At 45.3% G+C, this 20773-nt stretch overlaps 1 protein-coding gene across 1 annotated transcript in view; it reads right to left on the bottom strand.

Annotated features, from left to right (window-relative positions):
- The window catches only part of PNPLA7 (patatin like phospholipase domain containing 7), a gene marked incomplete in the record, with an annotated part of 4152928 nt that overhangs the window by 153924 nt on the left and 3978231 nt on the right, over positions 1-20773 (bottom strand). The window contains 1 exon segment of the mRNA XM_044064320.1: positions 17964-18048. Within this exon segment, the coding sequence (XP_043920255.1) occupies positions 17964-18048 (85 nt within the window).

Below are 20773 nucleotides of genomic sequence, written 5' to 3'. Positions count from 1 at the left end.
GCTTTGAAGGGCTCAGAAAAATCGCAGTGGACGGAGCCAGGCCTGGCGCCTAGTGACTAGACCTGCCCCTGCAGCTCTAGCGGCGCCTTCCGTAGCATGGGAGAGTAGCCGCATAGAGGTATTAGTAACTGATCTAAGAGTGGCCATGCGGGTGGAGTGCAGCATTTTGTCCTCCTCCGACATGGACTCTGGGGGAGATGCAGCGTATTCTTTAATGAGATCTCGCTGCATCCTAATGACGTGTGCCAGGTAGTTCAGCGCCCTTACCGAGAAGGTCGCTGAACTAAACATCCGCTTCCCCAAGCGGTCCATCATCCGAGACTCCTTGCTCGGGGGATGGACTGAGGGACTCTCCTGAGCAAGTTCCCTCTTGGTGGCCGCCGCCGTCAACATGGCATCTACCGGAGGCCCCTTACTCCAATGGGCACGGTCAGACGGTGGGCTGAGGATCCTATCGGGCCTCTTAGGGATTGGCTCCACGGTGTCCGGTTCCTTCCACGCCCTGGTGGTAATGAGGTCCACCAGGGGGTCGGCAGGAGGGGACACCCAAGAGGTAGACGGGCCCGCTTCAAATGCCTCCAAGAACACGGACTCGTCCGAGGAAGACTTGGGGGCAGACCACCCCCCCCTTATACGGAGCATTTCCATGATGTCTCCAAATGAGACATCCTCGGGGGGTGACCGTGGGGAGCCTTCCCCTTCCTCCAAATCCGTGTCTTCCGTGAGAGACTCGGGGGAGTCAATGTGCCTCCTTTTGCACGTATGCTTGCGAGGAACATCCTCTGGGGGGCTGTCAGAGGACTCCTCGCAAGCAGCAACCTGTTCCAGGGGAGCAGCTTGGGGCACAGAAGCGGGCTGTCCCAAGGGCCGGATGGTGGAAGCCTGACCCAGTGCAGAGGGAGCGCGGGACGGGGCCGAAACAAGTGCCGGGGGTCCGGAGAGGCTCAACAAGGCCCTCTCCACTACATCACAACACGGAGGGGAGCCGAACTCGAGCAAAGGATCCGACAATCGGCTCCCCCTCGGATCCGAGGAGTGGATCGGAGCCGGCGCCGAAGCGCTCGGATCCGAAGGGACAGTGCGCTCCGACACAGACGGCGCCGAAGGAGCACTGATCCCCCCGGATCCGAAGCTCGGATCCAGGCTCCGAGAGGTCGGATCCGAAGCACTCGAGGGCAGGGTCGGATCCGAAGTACCAAGTACTATCGGCGCCGACCCACCCCGGCTCCGAAGCTGCTCGGCTCCAACTGCTCCGAACCCGGGTAGCGGGTCGGAGAAGGAGCAATTGGCTTGAAAAAAGGGGTCGAGCTCCCCCCCAGAGGGGGGGGAGGCAAGAGCACTCCCATCTGCATCTGGGCCTGGATGAACCTTCTCATCATCCGGTCCAGATCAGCATCCGAAAGGCTATACGTGGATCTCGACGAGGCTACCGAGGTAGGCCTGGAGTGCCTCCTCGATAGCCTCGACGGAGATCGGGTCTCCTCCTCCTCAGGTCCCGGTGAAAAGCACACTGGAGGCGGAGCCGAGAGAGGGGGAGAGCCGACAAGAGCCGGGGAGAAGCCAGCTTGGCGGGAAACAGAGGTCTCGGCCCGCCGCTTAGGGTGCTTCTCCTCTCCGGTCCTTTCTAGCATCCCTCTCCTCCGAACCAGGGGAGGTTGAGTCCCAGGAGGAGGAGGGGAGAGCCAGAGAGGGAATAACCGTGGGGGCGGTTACCCCGAAGGAGGGAGGTCGGAGCAGAGTCCGGTAAAAGGCCCGCCAAAACAAGCTTGGACCTCCGCTCCTTCAATGCCCTGGGGTTGAACCCTGCACAAATGGAACATCCAGATGTGAGGTGTTCAACCCCCAGGCATCTAACACACCGAGTGTGGCCATCAGCTGGGGAAGGCTTATGGCCACACTCGGAGCATTTAGAAAAAATAGACTTGGGCTGCTCAGACATCCCAAGCTACAATAACAGTTACTATAACTAAAGTAAGTAACTAAAGAAAAAACACAAATCACTCACAGGCCCAACACACACACTACGCTACCAGCGAGGGGAGGGATATAACTATTAGATTAAACACTAAAAAAAGTAATAATACCAAAGGGGAAACCTACACTTTCACACAAATCAACCAAAAAAATCTTTAAATTTTACAATTTAAACACTTAAACTAGCACTTAGCTGGAGAGCTGGAAAAACAATCTGGTCACCATGCGCGGCAAACGAGATCTGAGGTCATAAGGGTAGAGCAGGGTATTATGGGTGAGGGGAAGAGCTGAGAGCTTGGATCCATAGCTGGTAAACCATGCCGGTTCGGATCCGATATCGGATCCATAACCCACAGGTTGCAGACAAATGAATCTCCTACTTCAGATCAAAAGTTATGTATTTACCATAACGATAAATCTGTGTTGTCTTATTTTTGTCTGGTTCAGCAAGTGGGCTGTTGGATCAGACCTCGACACCTTACACCCGAATATTGGCTCCAAAATCTCTGACTCCTCCCTTAGACATAATGCCCTCCTCCCAGTAGATTTACCTTAGATCAAGTTTGCTGTCTGATTTCAAAGGGTCTTTAATAAATACCAGAGTATTGGATCCAAAATCTCTGACTCCTCCCTTACCTATAATGCCTCCTCCAGGTAGATTTACCTTAGAGCGCGTTTGCTGTCTGATTTCAGAGGGTCTTTAATAAATACCAGAGTACTGGATCCAAAATCTCTGACTCCTCTCTTACCTATAATTCCCTCCTCCTAGTAGATTTACCTCAGATCGAGTTTGCTGTCTGATTTCAAAGGGTCTTTAATAAATACTCCACGGGCTGTCTGGGTTCCCTGAAGCCATCAAGACAATACAGACTAGGATCAAACAGGAACAAAACTGGTGAAACCGCTGCTCCAGGAAACCAAATCCAGAAGGAGTACGCTGAAAGGGTTTTAACGCAATTTTTTATTCACAGAAACCAACAAAAAGCATTTTCGCTACTGCTCAGGCAGTAGCTTCATCAGAATTACAAAACCATTGGCGCCAAAAAACAGATTTAAACTTTTAGTCTCCCATGACGTCATCCCACACCACTGAAGACTTGCGCTTTCCATTTAGTACAAAGGTAACGCTCTCAAAGTTGGCTAACACTTAACTTTTACAAGTAAAAGCCACACACTCAAAATTAAACACACAGTTACAAAGTTAAAAAAATATATGTATGCAAAAACCACAAAAGTTTAAAACATTAAAATTTGGGATTGTCCTTGTTTAAAAAAAGGACCGAAATAAAGCGTGTGTAAGTACATAAGTACACCAGGGCACACAGTTAATGTAAAATGCCAACTTATAACCAAAATACAGTCTGATATAGTTGAATTTAAGATCGACTGTGGCCACAGGTTCAAAGGGGGGAGTGGTCAAGGCCTGAAGTACCAAGGAAAGATCCCATGGGGGAACCGTTTCTTTGACAGGGGGTCTGAGTAAAAAGGTGCCTTTTAGGAAGGTTTTGCATAACTTAGCCAACATAAGAGACCCTGAATTGTGTCCAACATGGTAATGAGATATGGCCGCCAGCTGAACTTTGACAGCAAGTGGAACTACTGGCCATCATTAAAGAGAGTAGTAAGGAAATCTAGAACCAAAGGGAAGGGGAACCGTGAAAGGATCTAGGCCTTGCCGCTCTGCCCAAATGGAGAAAGCGGCTTCCATTTATTGCGGTAGAAATTTTCTGGTGAGGGGGCTTGTGGGCCGCTACCAGAATGGCCTTAACTGGGGACGAGATACGGGGAGTCCTGATTAGGAGTGGAACTGGAGCAACCAAGCAGTCAACTTCAGGTTGTCCAGGTTCGGAGGTGGTAGGTTCGACGGGTGTGATATCAGATCCGGAATGGGATCTAGAATCCAAGGTGGATTCACTGAATGAGACCTTAGGTAAGGGAACCAGATCTGTCGAGGCCAGAACGGGGCAATGAGGATCATTCTGCACTCCAACCGAGAGGCTTTCTGAAGTACTTGTAGCATCAGAGGTAGAGGGGGGTATGCGTAAAGAAGACCGTGAGGCCAAGCATGCACCAGAGCATCTCTCGGAGAATCCCCTGGAGGGGGGATTAGAGCGAAAAAACTGTCGCACTTGGCGTTTAAGGGAGAAGCAAAGAGATCACAACAGGGAGTCCCCCATTGTGCGAAGATAAGTTTCGCTACTTGAGAATTGAGAGACCACTCGTATGGGGAGAGAATGGTGCGACTGAGCTTGCCCGCTAGGATGTTGGTCCGACCCGGAATATGCGTTGCGATGAGAAAGCGGTTGGTGGAGATCGCCCATTCCCACACTCTCATGGCTTCTCGACATAAAGGGTAAGACCTGGTTCCCCCTTGTTTGTTGATGTACCAGACCACCGACATGTTGTCTGATTGAATCGCAATTGTTCCCAGGGGAAGGAGGGCTTGAAGTGCTTGCACGCCAAGAGCACCGCCCTCATTTCCAGAACAATGATATGCAGGGGAGGTCTCTGAATCGCCCACGTGGCTTGGACAGTTACATCCGGCCCGCAAATGCAGGCAGGAAGCGTCCGTGGTCACCGTGGCAGAGGGGGGCGTAGATGCACAAAAGGGGCGGCCCCTGTGGAGGTCCGGAGAATGGAGCCACCACAAGAGAGACCGCTTGCAAGCCTTGCTGATTGCAATGGGATGATACAGGGGGAGGGAAAGAAATGACCATTGCACCTGAAGTGTCCATTGAAGTACCCGCATGTTCAAGCGGGCGAGCGGAAGAAGAGTAATCGCTGCCGCCATAGACCCTAGCGCCCTCAGGATCAATTCCAGAGGTGTTGAGCTGGAGTGAAGGATGGCCCGCACCTGGAGTCGCAGATTCCGAACTCTGTCAGTTGTGAGAAAGGCTCTTAAATTTCTCGTGTCTAACCTGGCTCCTATGAATTCTATTATTTGAGAAGGGACCAGGTTGGACTTTTCTATGTTTACCGTGATGCCTAGCCAGGGAGCTAGGCGAAGAAAGGAGTCTCTTGCCAAAGAGAGTAGATGCCTTGTTGGGGCGGTGAGAAGCCAGTCGTCTAGGTACAGAAAGACCTGCACCCCCTGAAGCCTCAGGTGGGCCGCAACCACTGCTAATACTTTGGTGAGCACCCTGGGGGCTGTGGTGAGACCAAAGGGAAGGACCCTGAACTGGTAGTGACTGGCTCCCAGCCGGAAGCGAAGAAACCTCCTGGATCGTCTGCCCATCAGAATGTGGTAGTACGCGTCCTTGAGGTCTATAGAGCACATCCAGTGATTCTCCCCTAGAAGGGGGAGGATGGATTGCAAAGTGACCATCCAGAACTTCTTTGGGAACTGACAGGTTCAACAGGGACAGGTCTAGAATGGGTCTTAGGTCCCCCGTCTTTTTTGGCACTAAAAGAACCTGGAGTAGAACCCGGATCCGATCTGGTCTGGGGGGACGTGCTGGATGGCTCTTTTTCTCAGCAGATGGCCAATTTCTGCTAGGCGGCCTCCCTCTGATTGGGTGGAACATCGGGAGGATTTTAATTTTGGGACATGAAGGGGATCTTGTAACCTCTGGATATAATCCGGAGTACCCAGCGTCCGATGTAATGGACTCCCATGCCGCTAGGTGCTCGAGCGTCCCGACTGCCTCCAGAGTGGAGCAGTCGGGCAACCCCTCAGGGTTGCTGCGTGGGCCGTTCAGAGAAAGGTTCCCTGGACCCAAAGTTCCTGGGAGCCCCTCTGCCCCTAGGGCGGCGTCCTCCCTGTCCTCCTCTGCTGCGGAAGGACTGGTTGTCCGGAGTGGGTTGGGAATGCTGCGACGTCCGGAACCACATCTTCTTCTGACCCTTTTGGTTCCTAGAGTAGGACCTCTGGGGCACAGAGAAGCGGACTCTGATAGCAGACAGCGTCTTCCCGTCCTTCTCGCTCTGAACCAAGGTATCGCGAACCGTCTTGCCAAAAAGGGCAGAACCGTCAAAGGGGGCATTCGTGAAAGACGCCTTGAAGGGCTCTGTAAAATCGCAGTGGCGGAGCCAGGCCTGACGTCTTGTGACTAGGCCCGCTCCCGCAGCTCTAGCAGCTCCCTCGGTAGCGTGGGAAAGTAACCGCATAGAGGTGTTAGTCACAGAACAAAGAGTGGCCATACGGGTGGAGTGCATAAGTTTGTCCTCCTCCGATATGGACTCTGGGGGGATGCAGCGTATTCCTTGATAAGATCGTGCTGCATCCTGATGACGTGTGCCAAATAGTTGAGCGCTCTCACTGAGAAGGTTGCTGAACTAAACATTCGCTTCCCCAAACGGTCCATCATCCGAGACTCCTTGCTCGGGGGATGGACTGAAGGACTCTCCTGGGCGAGCTCCCTCTTAGTGGCTGCTGCTGACAACATGGCATCTACCGGGGGTCCCTTGCTCCAGTGGGCACGATCAGCAGGGGGGCTAAGTATCCTGTCGGGCCTCTTAGGGATTGGCTCCACGGTGTCTGGTTCCTTCCACGCCCTGGTGGTAATAAGGTCCACCAGGGGGTCGGCAGGAGGGGACACCCAAGAGGTAGACGGGCCCGCTTCAAATGCCTCCAAGAACACTGACTCGTCCGAGGAAGACTTTGGGGCAGACCACCAACCTCTAATTCGTAACATTTCCATGATGTCTCCGAAGGAGACATCCTCAGGGGGTGATCTTGGGGAGCCTTACCCTTCCTCCAAGTCAGTGTCTTCAGTCAAAGACTCGGGGGAGTCTATGTGCCTCCTCTTGCACGAATGCTTGCGAGGTGCTTCCTCGGGGGGGGGCTGTCCAAGGAGCCCTCGCCAGCAGTGTCCAGAACCGCAGGAACTGCTTGGGGCAGTGAAGCGGGCTGTCCCAGTGGCCGGGTGATGAAAGCCTGGCCCAGAGCAGATGGAGTGCGGGACGGAGCCGAAGCAAGGGCCGGGGGTCCGGATGCCCTCAACAGAGCCCTCTCCACTACATCAAAAGCCGAGGTGGAGCCAGCCTCGACAATCGGATCTGAAAGTCGGCTCCCCCTCGGATCCGATGAGCGGATCGGAGCCGACGCCGAGCCCCTCGGATCCGAGGGACCAGTGTGCTCCGACAAGGACGGCGCCGAAGGCACACTGAGTCACTCGGATCCGAAGCTCGGGCCAAGGCTCCGAGAGGTCGGATCCGACAGACTTGAGGGCAGGGTCGGATCCAAAGTACCCAGTACTGTCGGCGCCGACCCATCCCCGGCTCCGAGGCTGCCCGGTTCCGAGCGCTCTGAACCCGGGTAGCGGGTCAGAGAAGGAGCAATGGGCTTAAAAAATGGAGTCGAGCTCCCCCCCAAGAGGGGGGGGGGGCAGGAGCACTTCCATCTGCATCTGGGCCTGGATGAACCTTCGCATCATCCGGTCCAGATCAGCATCGGAGAGGCTGTAAGTAGACTTTGACGAGGCTACCGAGGTAGGCCTTGAGTGCCGCCTCGATAGCCTCGACGGAGGTCGGGTCTCCTCATCCTCAGGCTCCGGTGAAAAGCACGGGGACTGCAGCCGAGGAGGGGGAGGAGCCAGCGGCCAGAGGAGAAGCCCGCTTAGCCGGCGGGGCCGAAACGGAGGTCTCGGCCCGCCGCTTGTGGTGCTTCTCTCTCCGGTCCTTTTTCTTGGCTTCCCTCTCCTCCGACCCTTTGGCGGGAGTTTGAATCCCGGGTGGAGGAGGGGGAGCAGGCAAGGCAGGGACTGCCGAAGCAGTGACTACCAAGGGGGCGGGGGCCGAAGCCGAGTCTGGGGGCAAGAGTCCCGCCAAGACTAGCTTCGACCTCCGCTCCTTCAATGCCCTGGGGTTGAACCCTGCACAGATTGAACACCCTGAAGTGAGGTGTTTAACCCCAAGGCATCGAACGCACCGAGTGTGGCCATCAGCAGGGGAAAGCTTATGGCCACACTCGGAGCATTCTGAAAACACAGCCTTTGGGGCCTCAGACATTACTATTTTTTTTTTTTTTATAAAATAGTAACAATAAGGTAAATTAAAAAGAAAACACTCACACAAAGGCCCCAAAGAAGCACACACACACACACCAACTATGAGCCAGTGAGGGCAGGGTAAAAACTAAATTAAATTAACCCAACAAATATAAAAACAGAAAGAGAACCTATATCTTTCACACAAATTTAAAGTTTAAACCATTTTAACACCCTTAATAAGAAAATATCAACTTAGCTTTAGGAGCTCAAAAAATCCAGCCTACAACCATGCACGGCAAACTAGATCTGAGGTCATGTAGGGAGAGCAGGGCATTATGGGTGAGGGGAGGAGCTAGGAGCTCGGATCCATAGCTGGATAAACCATGCCGGTTCGGATCCGATATCGGATCCATACCCACAGGTTGCTGACAAATGAATTCTCCTACTTCAGATTGTATGTTTGCCTGTGTCTTAAGTGATAATTCAATAAAGGTATTACAAAATTATAGTTCCCCATATGCCTACCTTGTGTTTTGCAAAATAACATCTCATCTCATTAAACTGTGACTAATTAATCATACAATTTAAATATTCCTGGATTGTACATTGTTCCAGTATAGTATTAACTTCCCCTGTAACCTTATCATCAGCAGCAAAGTCTTCAACACAGGGCAGTAGCTGACTGACTGGGAAGGTAGACATACATATATGCATAAGTAACGTCCCCAAAACTGATCCCTGAGGTACACCCTTTACAATTTTAAATGCTTCGGACCTATATCCCTTTATAAATAACTCTTGCAGTCATATCAGTTACCCATCCACTAATCCAGTTACTCTTGCAGTCATATCAGTTACCCATCCACTAATCCAGTTTAAAACATAATCAAAATGTAATCATTACATTGCCATTTCAGTAATACTTTAATAATTTTACCATGCAGAACTGCATCAAAGGACTTGGCTAATTCCAAGTAAATAATGTCAACATTCTTGGAATCCATGGCCTTGACAACTTCTGAGTAATGAAACAAGATTTGTAATGGTTATCCTTGTCACCATGCAGCACAGTAACACTTGACTGCTGCAAAAATTTAAAAGTAACCAAGTCTTCTTCAGAATAAGACCTTAAATGTGCTTTATTACCATCAGAGTACAGAAAGGATTTCACATGCACTTCACACTGCTCGCCCACCTCTATTTTCTACCACAGGAAGAAAAATAGCATTCAATTATCATTCGATTATCATTAAAATGTTAATGCACTGATGGACTAAAAACAAAAGTTATGTATTTACCATAACGATAAATCTGTGTTGTCTTATTTCTGTCTGGTTCAACAAGTGGGCTGTTGGATCAGACCTCGGCACCTTACACCCGAATATTGGCTCCAAAATCTCTGACTCCTCCCTTAGACATAATGCCCTCCTCCCAGTAGATTTACCTTAGATCAAGTTTGCTGTCTGATTTCAAAGGGTCTTTAATAAATACCAGAGTATTGGATCCAAAATCTCTGACTCCTCCCTTACCTATAATGCCTCCTCCAGGTAGATTTACCTTAGATCGCGTTTGCTGTCTGATTTCAGAGGGTCTTTAATAAATACCAGAGTACTGGATCCAAAATCTCTGACTCCTCTCTTACCTATAATTCCCTCCTCCTAGTAGATTTACCTCAGATCGAGTTTGCTGTCTGATTTCAAAGGGTCTTTAATAAATACCAGAGTATTAGATCCAAAATCTCTGACTCCTCCCTTACCTATAATTCCCTCCTCCCAGTAGATTTACCTCAGATTGAGTTTGCTTTCCGATTTCAAAGGGTCTTTAATAAATACCAGAGTACTGGATCCAAAATCTCTGAGTCCTCCCTCACCTATAATTCCCTCCTCCCAGCAGATTTACTTCAGATCGGGTTTGCTGTCTAATTTCAAAGGGTCTTTAATAAATGCCAGTGTATTGGATCCAAAATCTCTGACTCCTCCCTTGCCCATAATGCCCTCCTCCCAGTAGATTTACCTCAGATCGAGTTTGCTGTCCGATTTCAAAGGGTCTTTAATAACTGTAGGAAGAAAAAAAAGAACTAGGATTTAGCAACATTATGCACTGCACTACAGAAAGAAAGTGGAACAGGAGGCAGACAGGGTCCCGTCAAGGTCTAATTGAGCCCCAGATGATGTAAAATGACAATTTGGAAGGGAGAAGGAGGGACAAAAGTTAAACCAGAAGAAAAAAAAAAACGACAACACAGATCTATCATTATGGTAAGTACATAACTTTCTTATTCAATGTTGTCTATTTTCATCTGATTCAAAACATGGGACAGATTCCCAACCTACCTAAAATTGGACTATGTGGACTCAAGGAAGGACATTCCTGTGAATGGCAGAGCTGAAGAATGCCCAATCTCTAGACTGAACATCCAACTTGTAATGAGATATAAAGGTATGAGCAGTTTACCAAGTTGCTGCTGCATGTATGTCACTGACAGGTACACTTTTTGCAAATGATGCTGACCACCAGCGCTCTGCTAGAGTAAGCTAAGGTTTAGACTGTAAAGACCACCCTTTTGTCTTATAAACAAAGGCAATGCAATCTGCTAGCCACCTAGAAAGCATAATTTTCGATATATGTTGTACTAGTTTTGCCTTGGAAAAAGATGCAAATAGCTGGTCTGATTTCCTAGTGTCTTCAGTACAATATAAATAGAACCGGAGTTGTCTATGGACATTTAAGTTGTGGAGGATGTGCTTGCCCTTGTTAATAAAGTTTGGAATTAATGCATGCAGGTGAAGTTGTTGATTCAAATTTGTTTCTGATGTCACTTTAGGAAGGAAAGATGGATGTGTTCTCAGTGAAACTCTACCCTTGTGGAAAATAAGGAAGGGTGGCTTGTATGAAAGTACTTGCAGTTCCGAAACTCATTTTGCTGACGTAATGGCAATCAGAAAGATGGTCTTCCAAGATGAGTTTTAATAATGCTGCTGTTTTAAAGGGTTTATAGGTCAAAGACTGTAGTAAAATTGTAACAGCCCAAGGTGGAACTGGATCTCAAACAGGTGGGCTCAATAAAAACATTCCCTTAAGAAATGCTTTGGTCACCTTAAGAGATGCAATAGATGAATCATTATATCTTATGTGAAAGTCCAAAATGGCCACCATGTGGAATTTAATAGAGAGTAACTGGAATCTTATATAAAAAAGTTCTGAAAGAAAATCCAGTATCACTTGTAGAGAGGCTGAGAAATGGTCTAAGTCCTTCAAGGATGCCCACACAGAAATCCTTTTCCATTCTCTTTTGCAAGTCTTTTTGGTTGACTCCATCTGAGAAGAAGAAATTATATGGACTACAGGGGAAGAAAGCCTTGCATCTCTGACTATTATTAAAACTGGTGAAACCATGTGGTTAGTTTTAGGGACTGGAGAGCCATTACAGATATCTCGGATAGGTAACTGAGCAGATCTGGAATGGGATCCAGTAGCCATGGTGGGTGCAGTAGATGAGGCAGAAAAAGTGGAACCATACCTGCTGAGGCCAAAAGAGGCTATAAGGATTAAACTAGTCTTGCACTTCATGGCTTTCTCAATGAACTTTGTGAGCAGAAGAAGAAATGATGGAAAAGTATAAAGGAGACCTGGGGGCCAAAAACAGACCACAGCATCTCTCAGTGACTGTTCCTGTGGAGGGATGAGATGGAAATAACTGCTGCATTTGTTGTTGAGGTGAGAAACAAAGAGGTTGTTGCAAGGTTGGCGCCAGCTGCTGAAAATCTCTGTTGTCACTGTTTGTTTGAGATGCCACTTTTAAGGTAATAAGATAGTTCTTAACAACCTGTCTGCTAATATACTGGACATCCCAGGAATGTGTGTTGCTATTAGAAAGCAGTTTGCATCACCCATTGCCAAACTCACATGTCCTCTCGGCAAAGAGGGTACAAACATGTTCTACCTCAATTGCTAAAGTAACAGACTACTGATATATTGTCTGTGTGACTAAAGTCACACCCTTGGGTATAAAGTCCTGAAAATTTGGCAAGGCTAAGAGGACTGCCTCATCTCCAAGACATTATTGTAAAGTTTGGTTTCTGTTAATATACACATCTCTTGAACTGTGTTCCCTTCTAAATGCCCCCCCCCCAACCTAGAATGGAGCTGTCCATGGTGACTGTGGCCTGGCAGCATGTGGGTAAAAGAGCCTGCCCTGTACTACTGATGAAGATGTATGTGATTCCTGCATACCTGAGCAAGTCAGATTCTGGTGCAAAGTGAGTGAAATTTCTGTGACCACTGTTCTGCCAATGTCCACTGCAGGACTCTCATGTGGTATCTTGCTAAAGGGACCAGTATAATGGTAGAGGCCATCAGCCCTAAAATACAGACAATGAGTCTTGCCTGTGAAAGTGGGTGTTGCACCACTTGATAAGCAACGAACCTTAATGACTGGACTTCTGCAGCAGGGAGTTTCGCAATTTGTTGGGACTGTGTCTATCTGGCATCCTCGACTGTGAGTGTGGGTGTTGCATCACTTGATAAGCAATGAACTTTAATGACTGGACTTCTGCAGCAGGGAGTTTCACTATTTGCTGGGACAGTGTCTATCTGGCATCCTATAAATTCTACGTTTTCCATGGAAGGCAGTTTGCTCTTCCTGTGGTTGAATAACGTTCCCAATTGGTTTGCAAGAGTGAAAAGGAATGCTTGGTGTTGCAACATTCGACCCTTGGAGGTAGCAGTTAGGAGCCAGTCTTCTAAATATGGGAAGACCTGGATCCTCTGCAGTCAGAGATGAGCTGCTACTACTGCTTGGACACCTGGGGGCTGTGGTGAGACCAACTGGCAGTGCCTTAAATTGGAAGTAACTGGCTCCCTGCTGGAAACAGACAAATCTCCTGGGCTGCATCCTTGCTCTGGACCTTGATGTGATAATAGGCATCCTGGGGATCGACAAAGCACATCCAGGCATCCTTTCTCAACAGAGGTTAATGTTAAAGCTGACTGGCAGCATATGTTTTACGACTGTATAAAACTTGAAACATATTGGGATAATACGAATGCTCTCTTACAGTATGTTTTTAATGAAAAACATATGCTGAGCAAATCTCTTATTTTATTTAATACATCTATTCCCAGTTGTGTCGCAAAAATAAAATACCCCCTTTTATGGAGTATCTTGACATCGGCAAGAAAAGTCATCACGGAGAACTGGAATAATTAGACGACTCCTACTATAAATGAATTTGTAGACTTGGCAACTGAAGTTTGTCATCTTCAACTTATCATGATCAAGACAAGAACATCGAGAATCACTTCTTCATATAATATATGAATTCTAAGAACTGCTGGATAAACAGACTTTAATAATTAACCAATAGCTACCATCACATCTCTTTTTCTGTTTAAAAACCTTTGTTTTATAGTAGACACCACTGAAAATAGTTACTTTACTTGGTATTATTGTTCTTTTAGATACATATATTTGCTTTATAATATTTTTATTATCATATACTAATGTTTTGTTGATAAGATTTTCAATAAAAACAATTGAGGAAAAAACAGAGATAGAATGGACTGCACTGTGACCAACCAGAACTTTGTCTGTTTGATATACTGATTTGGGTTACTGAGATCCAATATTTGTCTGAGGTTCCCTTGTTTTTGTCCACTGAGCATGTGTGACTGGATCCTAACTAGTCGGGGGGACTTGCTGGATGACTCTCTTGTTTAGTAACTATGATACTTCTTTTTTTTTTCTCAAAATGTTTTTTATTTTTCAAATACATTTGAATGAATTCCATAGTATTTATACATAACATCTTAAATAACTATGTACACTATTTACATTAGCCTGACAGTATAACAGATTTTAATGTATACATTTACTTTATAACTTTGATACCTCTGTTGCTGCAGATTCCAACTAATTGGGTGGCATATTGGAATCTTCAATCTTTTCTTTGGTGATGCCAAAAAGGGTATGGTATAGCTGCTGCTGATTATCCTTACACCCCCCCAATGAATCAGAAGTTAAGTTATGGTTTGCCAAGTTACATGGTGTAAGGATAAATATCCCTGACTGCCTCCAGAGTGCAGCAGTCGGGCGACCATTCAGGAATGCTGGCAAAGTTTGTCAATGAAGGGCCCATGGAAATCTTGGTTTTGTGGTCCGCTTCTTCCTTTTAGGTGGCATCTGTTCCAGTTGCCTCTTACTCTGCCTCAGGAAAGTCTATCCCCATGAGTATTCTGGTGAAAACCTTGGAATGTTTTGAACCATAGCTTTCTACTTCCTGTTTCATTCCTGGAAAAGGATCTTTGAGGAGTAGAAAAATGGATTCCTAATGCAGACAAGGTATTACCATCCCGCTCTCTCCTGTTAAGTGTTTCTTTTACTTTAGTTTCAAACAAGGTGGAACCGTCGTAGGTGGCATTGATAAAGGACACCTTGAAGCTTTCTATAAAATCCCATACCTGTATCCAGGCACGGCATAGGATGGTAATACTTGTACCGGCTGCTCTTGATGTATCATTGGCTGCATTTGATAGCAGTCACATGGCCACATCTGAGGTAGACTACAGGGCAGACATTTGGGTGTCAACTGTCTTTTGGACGTCCATAGGTAAATTACCATAAAGAGATTTGGAGAGTTCCTAGATCAAGTCTCTTTGGAAATGTGTAAGGTGTGTTAGAAAGTTCAGTGCTCAAAGTGCAAAGGTCACTGATGCATAGGTCTGCTTCCCTAGTCTGTCCAACATCACTGACTCCCTGTTAGTGGGATCGACAGAGGAACTTTTCTCAGATATTTCCTTCTTCATGGCTGCTGCCACCACCACAGCATCTACAGGGGAGCTCTATGACCAGTGTTTCTTATCTTTCAGGGAAAACAAACTTTTGTCTGGCTTTTATGACATAAGCTCTGCCATGTCAGGTTCTTTCCAAGCCTTCTGAGCAACTAGCTCTATTAAGTTGTCAGGAGGTGGGACCACCCAGGATGCTGATGGGCCAGTCCCAAAAGCTTCAAGGAACATGGACTCATCAGAAGTTGTTTCTGTGGACACCCCCCCCCGTTTCAACAATTCCGGAATAGCCCCAAAATAAAGTGTCCTGGGGGGGGGGGTATTATCTTGGAGATCATTTTTTATCATCCAAGTCCATTTCTTCAGTGATGGACTCAGAGGAGTATAGATGTTTCAGTTTGCAGGTCCTTTTCTGGGAATGTGTCTCAGGGGCTCTGATGGAGACACCTCGGAGTCAGATGAAGAGCTTAAACATTGAGCTGCCTCAAGCTGACTAGGTCTGTCTGTCCCTGTTGACCACAATGATAGGAAAGTGGCACAGGCTCCACTGAGATTTGGGATGGATCAAAACTCAGTGCACGCGTCAGTCTCCTTGGTCCAGCAAAATCCCTCTCCATGGCCTTAAAAGCCAACTCAGCTAATGAAGCCAAGGCGAAACTACCCCTATAAGCAGAGTTGGTTGGCTTCCTGACTCCAAAAGAGGTAAGCTCAGAGGAGGACCTTGGAACCAGGTTGTCTAGATCCAAAGCACTGAGGAGGATGAACAGCTCCAAAAATTTTGGAGTCGACAGTCAGAGCTACAAACCCGATGCTCTGGCTTCGGGACTCTCCTCGACACAGAGGCACCAGTATCGAGAGAATAATGGAAGATGTCAAAGTCCTCAGGGCTATCGAATAAAATGCAGTGCAGCAGAGGGGTTATGACCCATAATCATCGACTCGGGAAAGGGAGACAGTATCGGAAAGAGATTGGATGGTGTCAAAGGACCCGTTCCTGGCCCTCTCCTTGGGGATGGGGCCAGGAGAACCCCCCAGCTGAATCGGTGTCCTCTCCTCAGCAATTTCCTCATCATACAGTCAACCTCCACCTCAGTTCGAGGTCTAGTCAATCCACCAGAAGTTTAAGAAGAAGCTACAGATGCTGGTCTCAATGATGGCCTTTGTTGAAGTATAGGTGAATGAAGTTTAGCGCTGACTGGTCTCGGAGAAAAAGTAGGTTTCAGGAAGGGAGTTCAGATATGAGATGCAATTAGATATGACTGCCTCGTCAACTTAGATGCCAGAGCCACAAACGTTTTCTTCGATTTTTCTACCCTCTGTTCTTGTCTCTTCTCAACTTGTTTGTTTCTATGTTTCTTTTCAGATCTTTCTTTGTCTGTTTTTTTTTCTTTCTCTTTGTCTGAAGAAGGAGAAGTGGAAGGTACCTTGGTTTCAGAGGCCATTTTGCATCCTAACGGGGAAGTAGGCCTTTACGAATAAGTTTCTCCCTGCTGCCTTGAAGTGCTCTGGTACCAAAGGTAGCACAGATACAGCAAATATTCTGTAAATGGGAAGGACCTAAACAATAAACACAGAGGGACTGGGAGTCTTGGGGGGGGCATACTGTGTCCTCATGCTGAACACTTTTTGAATGGACAAGATAAGGGTGTTAGGCAAACCAACACCCAAAGTTGTAATCACAGAAAAATGGTCTGCCAAGAATACCCAACACAGTGTGAAAAAAATGAATGTGTTTGTTGGATAATAAAAACAGTAACAAAGACTGATTAAGGTAACAAAAATGTTTCATAACAATTCACCAACCAAAACCAGCAGAAATTGCAAATATCAGTCAAAGAATGCCAAAAGCATCCCAAACATATTTATTCCACAAGAATAAAATAAAAACAGGTTGATTTTGGTTGGCGAATTCTTATAAAATATTTTTGGTACATTAACTAGTCTTTGTTACTGTTTTTATGGGTTCCTATCAGCATTTCGAATGTTGAAAACACCAAATTTAATTTAATCAAACTGAAACGTTCGGAATCTCAGAACAGCGAACTGACGGAACATCGATTTCTTTCCCAGGGAAAGAAATCAGTAAGCCATCATTGGAGTTTGCTATTTCCTCCACTGTGGTGTGGTCTCAGAGTTGGTATATTTAAGTAGGGGGGTGTGGGGGGCACAGCCCCCCCCCACATTGGGGGGTGAGGGGTGAAGCCCCCCACTTCTATCAGTGTTTAAAGTATTGAAGAATTATTTTTATTTGCATGGAACACAGATTTCTTTCCCTGGGAAAGAAATCGATGTCCCGTCAGTTCGCTGTTTTGAGATTTCGAACGTTTCAGTTCGATTAAATTGCATTTGGCGTTTTCAGTATTTGAAATGCTGATATAGACCAGTTTTTATTACCCAAGAAACAAATTAGTTTCTTCACACTGTGTTGGGTATTCTCCTTAGCAGACCATTTTTCTGTGAACACTTTCTGAAACCAGTGGACTTTTCTGACATTAGAACAAACTTATTACACTTAGAAAATCTGCAATAACAAACTGCACTTCGAATACTATTGAACAATGAGGACAAAGTTGGATAAATATATACACACACACGCATATATATATATATATATATATATATATATATATATATATATATATATACACACACACACACACACACACACACAATTAGGGAAAATGTGCATGTGTGTGTGTGTGTATATATATATATATATATATATATATATATATATATATATATAGTGAGGGAGAGACAGAGAATAATCTAAAAAAGGCGCACTGTACTAATAGTTTACCACTATCTACACTAGTATCTTCATAAAATCAAGAATACATAAAACCTATTAGAAAGTTCTAACACTAGAAGAAATTTTCTGAAAAGGAGCTTTCTAAAATACCTAGCATCCTATCTATACTAATCCTTAGTTGTAAGAAAAAACTAACAACTATCTTAAGGGTGAAGTAAAGATTTTAAGGAAAAATATCTTTTATTTATCATGAATGCGCTGGAGCTCTCAAAAGACACATCTGGTCTAACAGGCAGTAAATGAGACCTGAGGTAAATCAGCTGTGAGGAGGGAATTGTGGGTAGGAAGGAGTCAGAGCTCTTAGACGCAATTGTCTGGTATAATAAGGCGCTGATGTCAAATTTAACTGGATCCGACAACCCACAAGTTGAATCAGATGAAAACTGACAACATCGGATCATTAGATTCATTACACTGCATACCTGAGACTTGGGTAACTGGCTTATATTATAGGTACTCACCATCAACCACATTTACTTTTGCAGGCTCAATCCTAGAAACTATTTCAGCCAGGTCAGTGAAAGATGCATTGGGACATGCAGGTACCTAAAAAGAAAAAAAAACATAAATGAATTTATTGAGCACTAATCCTTTATTTACTGACTTTAAATAATACTGATTAATATATTTTTGTGTAGTTATTAAGTCAGCTGCATACATGAAGATATGTAGGACAAGGACACACAATACTAAGAATAATGGAGACTAATTAAAGAGATGAACCGTTAGTGACACCAAAATGTACACAGGCAAACAGCTAATTAATACACACACATGAGGAAGCTGAAAGGCTCAGAAGAAGGCACTATACAAGATGGGTTCAGGGGTTACTGCAAACCAGTTTTGCAGTCATTGCCTCCCTCCAGCCCCCACCTCCACATGCTCATTTGGTCCTGCATTTACCCCAACAGATCCTACAGGCCTCCTCACCAAAAACAAATAATGTCATGAATTTTGAGGCTGTTACCTGTGGCTAGCTAGGTATTTTTATACTCTAGCTTGCTGGCTAGTAACTCACCTGTGAGGCAGCACCTGCAATGCAGGATGACTGTTGCATGCACCCAAACAATAATCACTGGCTACAATGGTCCACAACAAAAAAGGCTATGTCTACACAGCTTAGAAATCAGCAATTCCTCTGGCAGCATCAACCAATCATGACTAGGTAATTCCCATGCACTGGGCCTAGGCATGTCTCTCTCTCACCCGTGATGGGTGAATGCACATCAAATACTCATCGCCATCCTCAGCTGGACATCAGTTACTCAGCCCTATCCCTTGGTGCCTTCACCAACTGGTTCCTAAAGCATTCAGGCTAAATGAACCCGGGGGTCAGCAGGACCACCCTCTGATCCCTGGAAGTAGCTTAATGTGCAGTAAGAAGGAATATGAAAAACAGGAGAAGGTGTGCTCTAGAAAGAGGAAAAGAATGGACATACTAGAAAACAGGGATGGCATGCACCTGACAGTGCTAAACAGGAGGATGACAAGAGATATGGAAGGAAGGAGGGAAGAACAATGACAAAGTGCAGGTCAATGCTAAGACAGACATGGACACTCAGAACTGATAGTGAGCAGCTCAACATTCAGTCAGATCGAAACATGCTTAATAAGTCACAGGTGATCAAGAAAACAAAGGTGATACCGAAGCTGATATTTAAAGGAGGACAATGCCTGTGAGAGGGATACAGTGCACTGCAGGAAATTAATCCTGACTGGCCTTCTGGAAATGACCATATGTTGCAAATCAAAAAATAGGAGTGGAAAATGAAATATGCAGATCCCAGTAGCTCAAAATGCTTCACACTCACTAAAGATGAAGGAACTTCAAAAGGCTGCATGTTATATCCCCACATCAGATACACAGACTTACATTTCAGCAATGCAGCAAGAGTGGGTCCAACAATATAAATGGCATGGTAAACAATGGTTTCATCTCAGATTAGACAGGTCTTAAAATCTCATGCTTTTTTTTTTACTAACAACATATGGTTTCTATTCTGTTAATAAAAAAACTGGTTTCATTACTTGTACAGCAGATATTATTCCTACAAAAAATAATGATTAATACATATATTTCTTACCAATCCATTTTGTTTCAATTTCGCTACCATTGTTTACCTCTTTTTATTTTTACAATTCATAACATTTACTTATTTATTTAAATTTAACTGGGATAGGAAAAACGTTACTTTCAACTGCTTAAGGTTCAGCCTGAGAGCTTAAAATATAAAATACAATGAAATACAGAATACAAAATTAGTACTACAGCATGCAGTATGACAAGAAAGGAATCAGTACACATATAGCACAAATTCAGTCTGAAACAATCACTAAAAAGGAGACGAGAAACTGTCATTAAAAGAGTAAGTAAAGGGATACCACCACCGACAGAGTGAAGGAGAAATCAGTTGTGCTTAGGTACATCTTGTATATGGTTTAAATCCTGGATGTTTCTTTAAAAGTGGGTGAGTATATCCAAACAATGGTGTACATGAGAGACTAAAATATGAGACTGAAGGTGGAAGAATTGGGTAACTGCACCCATTCTATAACAGATGTTAGAGGTGTTATTGAAGAGGAAGTATTCCAATTATTTTCTGAGTACATTAAAGGAGTTAATGTCTACCATATTCTCTTCAGGGCCTCCTGATAGTTTGTTACAGTACTGCAGGATTTTAGAAATAGGGGAGGACATTTTTAAGAGCAAGTGAGATCTGAGATTTATAACCTTTATATTTCTTTTGGACAGCCAGGTATATTCAATAGTGAAATCAACTAATAACAATCAATGAAGTGAGATATACACATCACATATAAAACTCAGACAGTAAGAAATGGTGAGAAGATAGCACACACAGCCTAAGAACATTTTCATATGGTGAAACAAATGGTATGGAAGAAGCTTACAGTTAAGCAATTTTGCTTCAGGTTGCACCAGAGAAAATAAACTCAAGGGTCTCTGCATATGTTTATATGGCATTTGGATATTACTCTGTAAAGTTGCTATACGACACATTAGGACATAGTGGTGATCAGCACAAAATAATGAAGTTTATGTTTGGTGTATTTATTTATTCATCCACTTATTAGTTCATGAACATGTTCTTGTTAAACATTTGCAAAGCTCAAGCACCTCTGATACTTTTTTTTTTTTACTCCATCTAGAGATGAACGTCTGACAGTATAACACCATGGCTATCATCACACTGCAAGGCCAGGAATTTTTTATTTTACTTATCCTCTCACTTTTCATTGGTACACAGCATAT

This window comes from Protopterus annectens, chromosome 2.part2 (assembly GCF_019279795.1).
Source record: "Protopterus annectens isolate FY-2018-M chromosome 2.part2, PAN1.0, whole genome shotgun sequence".
NCBI classification, from domain to species: Eukaryota; Metazoa; Chordata; order Ceratodontiformes; family Protopteridae; genus Protopterus; species Protopterus annectens.
This window is presented reverse-complemented; position numbering and strand designations above follow the sequence as displayed.